The 4,546-nt window shown below is 48.4% G+C and overlaps 1 protein-coding gene across 1 annotated transcript in view; it reads left to right on the plus strand.

Annotated features, from left to right (window-relative positions):
- Positions 1-4,546, plus strand: part of LOC108572956 — a 116,505-nt gene that overhangs the window by 75,929 nt on the left and 36,030 nt on the right. The window contains exon 8 of the mRNA XM_017935303.1: positions 4,457-4,546. This exon is cut by the window's right edge and continues 191 nt beyond it. Within this exon, the coding sequence (XP_017790792.1) occupies positions 4,457-4,546 (90 nt within the window). The remainder of the gene's footprint in view (positions 1-4,456) is intronic.

A 4,546-nucleotide genomic window follows, 5' to 3' on the forward strand; every position in this document is an offset into this window, starting at 1 on the left:
CAGTTATTTTCCAGGCGAGAAGAATTTCGACTAACCGACATACTTTCTCGAAATTGGGAGCATGAAAAAAGTTTCTTCTCTTTATTCTCACTTGGAATCCTCGGGGTAATTCTCGGCAAATTGTCCACTCTCTCTCTCTCTCTTTCTCTCTGCCGAAAAATTGTTGATCTGCGATGAAAAAAAAAAAACGAAGTGGAGGATTTTCACAGTGGCCTGGTGGCGAAAGGACCGGAACTCGATATTCAAAGCACGGCGGACGGTGGAGCGGGCGGTGGAGCGGGCGCAGCTCCGAAACGTGGCGACAAGAGCGGGGTAACAATGAGAGCTGCCGGTCGAGAGGGGTTGAATCGCCGGGCTGCATAGAGTCGCGGCGGAGAAAAAGTGGAGAAAGTGGCGGAACAATATGCCGCGGCAAGAATGGAGGAGAGCAACCGGCTGGCTGTGTGCTTTTTTTTCTCCTCCCTTTTGCCGTTCGAGTGTCGTCAAGGGTTGGCCTGGTGGCCCGTGGCGAAAAATTAAGGAGGACGCGGCACGATGCTTTTCATAGTTCAACGCCGGACCAGTTCTCCACCTACTTTCCCTCTTGCTCTCGAACCTTCTTCATCATCATCTTCTTTCGTTTCTCTCCCCTTTAACGCGGTCGTTTCTCAAACCTCCGCGAGACGAGAGGAAGACGCCAGAAGCCCGGCTGTTTCTCCTTCTGTTCCCTTTGCCTTTGTCTCGCAGCTTTCAAACTTTTCGGCCAAGACTTCTCGCAGAGTTCCAACTCCGCGACTGCGGTGATTCATAATTTTTCTCTTACCGGGGAACTCTTTGACGCTGTCCGTTGCTCGAAAAACTTCGCCACAATTTCAGGCTACAATCAAATTGCGAGGTTTCTTAATCTCGTTCCACGTCTCCTTGCTTCTTCTTCCGTCCAGTTTCCCTGATTACTCCCAACAAAGTCCCCTCTCTCCACTTGTTTCGTACTTGTTCGCTGGTTTCCAATTTTGACGCGCTCTTCTTCGTCGCGCGGCGTCCTTGTCCGTCGTCTAGGCCGGGAGGAGAATAGGGAGAGGAGCAGAGATAGTCGTCTAACCGCCATTTTCTCGGAGGTGAAACGTTCTTCGACCCGGCCATCTCATTGTTGCGCTCATCGAGACGGTGTTTCGTCGCTTCCTACCGCCGCTTTGTTTCTCGCAGTTGCTTTTCCGCTCCTCCGCCATCGAGCAGAAACACTCAAAATCAGGCTGCCGTCTCCCAGGAGGTGGCCAAGTCGGAAAGAACACCGACGCGATCGATGGATCAAACAGATACTGCGAGAAGCGAGAGAGGAAGTGCTCCGGTTGTTGAGCCGCGTCGAGTGCACCCGGCGAAAGGGAAACACGAGACGCCGCGTGAAAAGGGCCGCGATGTGTTTCGACGCTTGTTCTACCCTCTCTCGATTGCCCTGCAATTTCGTTCTCGACGTTTCTCGGGGATTCCTCGCGGCTACAATCGTTCCATTGAATCGGCCGGGAATTGATTCAGGACCGTAGAAATCTTCACGTTTCAACGAATTTACCCTTCGAGCATTTAGTATACTTACTTTCATGCTAGGCAATTTTAATTTTCCAAGGGATGTAAGGTGGATTTGTTTTATACGTTTTTTTCTTTTTTTAAATTATCGCAAGTTCGAGTAAAGTGCGAAAGTGCAGTGAAAGGGGCTAATGCATATTGAAAAATACTTTCGCCACAATTTTTCTCTTCCTCTCAACTATGCCTCAAGGTGTTCCCTAGGTTAAATGGCGGAGCTGCATTAAGGGGATCCTGCAGCACCCCCGGAACGGATAAATTCTTTCGCCCCGCCGCTTATGGCCAGACAAGATTTTCCTTCTTGGCGGATGCCGCGTTACGAGCCCAGCTAATGCAGCGTTTAAATAATACGAATCCTCCCCGGGGCATTTCCTGCGTCTCAGACGCGCCACTTCCAAGAAAAATACCTTCTGAAAACTTTAATAAAAATCTCCGATACAGTCGTCGATAAGTAGCTGAAAATTTCTCTCGCACACGGTCCCACAACGTTTACATAAAATCCGCGTTTCCTGAAATGTCAAAACTAGAAATTAACCGCGCAAACCGTGGTCAAAACGACAACCAGCTGACGGAATATTTCGAACGATTCGTCGCCGCTAGTGATAGTAACCGCGATTGGTCAGACACGTTCGAAACCTTCAAACATCGCGGGACTGCGAGTGTCGAAGCTTTTCATTTTTAAATTATTCCATACTAGCACTGCTGTGCGTACCGCGTGACAAATAATCGATTCGCGAAAATACCGCGATATTTGGAAATCGTTTAAAGAAATTTTCCATTCGTTCCCATTTGCCGATATTGGAAAATAACGAGACTTTAATGTAATTGCAGCGAAATTACGGAGCATAAGCAGAGCATACACAGAGTGTATTTCGTATTATTGCCATAACTCTTCAATTTATACAACATTTTTCTCTTACCTATGGAATATACCGGCAAAACTAGGACACTCGGTGTAACGACGAAAAATCAGCAAATGTGCAGTGTTAAGAGTAAAGAAATTTAGCAACGAGGGAAACGAGGCTGGGCGAAATATTCCCGTATGCAGGAAACATTATAACGACTTCTTTATCAAATCATTCTGGAAATGTTTGATCGTCAAATAGAAGTGCATCAATCAGCGCGGCACAATGTACGCCGCTCGATATTTTAATTAACTTCGAAAACACCGCGCGGCGTTGTTTTAATTCGCGACATATCGTGTAATTGAAGGCGAGCAATTATGTATCAATATATTTAGTACACTCGCCCTTCCGGAAACGATGCCGGAATGAAAATTTCCCTTTGATCCGGGAAATACGCCTCCATCGTGGTCGTGTATCGCTTACAGCCCGTAAAAATCCCGAGAACTCCCCCGTGGAGGAGATCCAGGCTCGTTTGCAATTCTCCGCGGAGAAGCAAACCGTGGCCAGTCTTTTGCATAACTGTTGCACGCGTACGCGCGCCCAGCCTCTCGAAATAATGCCGAATAAACAACGAGGCGAACATTGTACGTGCATAAATCTAGGCTACAAGAGAGAGAGAGAGAGAGACTACTTCTTCGGCGAATTTACATAGGGAATCCTGTCGCGTAGAATTACGAGTCGGCGACCTGAAACGTCGCAATTTTCGAGAGATGGAGAAGAAGCTTCTTGTGTGAAATTCATAGAATCTTGTAGCGTAACCGTTTTTCGCCTAATTATACGACGCGACTCCCCGTAGCCTCAGGTAGTGGGACAGCGGCTCGCGTGCCCCGAACCTGCGAAAAAGCTCGACCGCCCTTATTGGTCGGGCTTAACTTCACTAAGGCATGTAAAAGATGGCTTTTCGCCGTAAGAAATCAGTCTTTCCGGGAAAACGTCTCCTTCGCGGGTTTATAGACGACACTCAGTGCCTTTGCAAAAAGTCAGTACGGAACGAACGAGGACTCCAGGTTTCCTGTCCTGTTTCTACCCCAACGTCATCCTTACCCATCCACCTCCTACAGGCAGACGCTCCTACGCGGGTTATAGCGACACCTCTAGGTTGACTCCAAATTCTCCCACATTACCTTCTCAGAGAAAACAGTCTCCTTCGCGGGTGCATAGGCGACAATTTCTCTTCCCTCTCTACAGTCTCCCTTCCTCCTTTGGAAAATCTGGCCGAGTCAAGGTGTAATACCCCGTGACAATCGCCGCGTCCGCGACTGAAGACCACCCGAGTCGCGCCTACACTTGTACTTTCTGGCGATTTGTACCTAGAATCCACTGTTTTAATAAAGAGCGTTACCATCAACCGTCCGTTTTTTCTTTTTCACAATTAAGAAATACTCGTAGATGTTGCAAAGTGGTACATGCTCGTTCCTATCGTTCCACGAATACCGAACTGCTGACATTTCGCAAACACAGCAGTTCCGCGGCGGTATCGGTAGCAGTGTGTCAAGCAGCCACTGATGAAGAAAACTGCAATGCTGGCGAAACGTTGGCAGGAAAATTGCAACGCTTCCTTTAACTTTAGCCACCGCTTTCTCTCTCTCTCTCTCTCTCCCTCTCTTTCTCCGGCAATAAGAACACGATTCTAAAACCAAAGAGGGCAGTCAACACGCTCCGTCGATTATCCCGCTGGAAAGCAAGTAACCGTAACACGACCGTTTAATCCCTTTAAACCCCCTTTCCACCATCCCTCTGTCCCCGCTTGCTCCGCGTGCATGGCTAAATGAGAATGATTCTCCGGATGAAACAGAGAGAACGGCCTCCAGTGCAATCGGGTTAAACCAAATGACCAATGATTCGAGGCCAATTCCCGTGTCCGCGTTGAATTGACCGAACTATTCGACACACGGCCGTTTGTAACGAAACATGTAGATAGATAGATAGATAGATAGATAGATGGTTAGGGAGTGAGAGAGGAAGAGCATCGATCGAGGTCTCTATGTGTGTTCCAGGTTGGAGTGCGTGGTGGACGCCCTTTGCCGTGGACTGAGTCACGCGTCGAGCAGCCTAGCACGGCTGGTCCTCGACATGAATCTGTCCGG

Source organism: Habropoda laboriosa, unplaced genomic scaffold (genome assembly GCF_001263275.1).
Source record: "Habropoda laboriosa isolate 0110345459 unplaced genomic scaffold, ASM126327v1 scaffold102, whole genome shotgun sequence".
Classification (NCBI taxonomy): Eukaryota; Metazoa; Arthropoda; class Insecta; order Hymenoptera; family Apidae; genus Habropoda; species Habropoda laboriosa.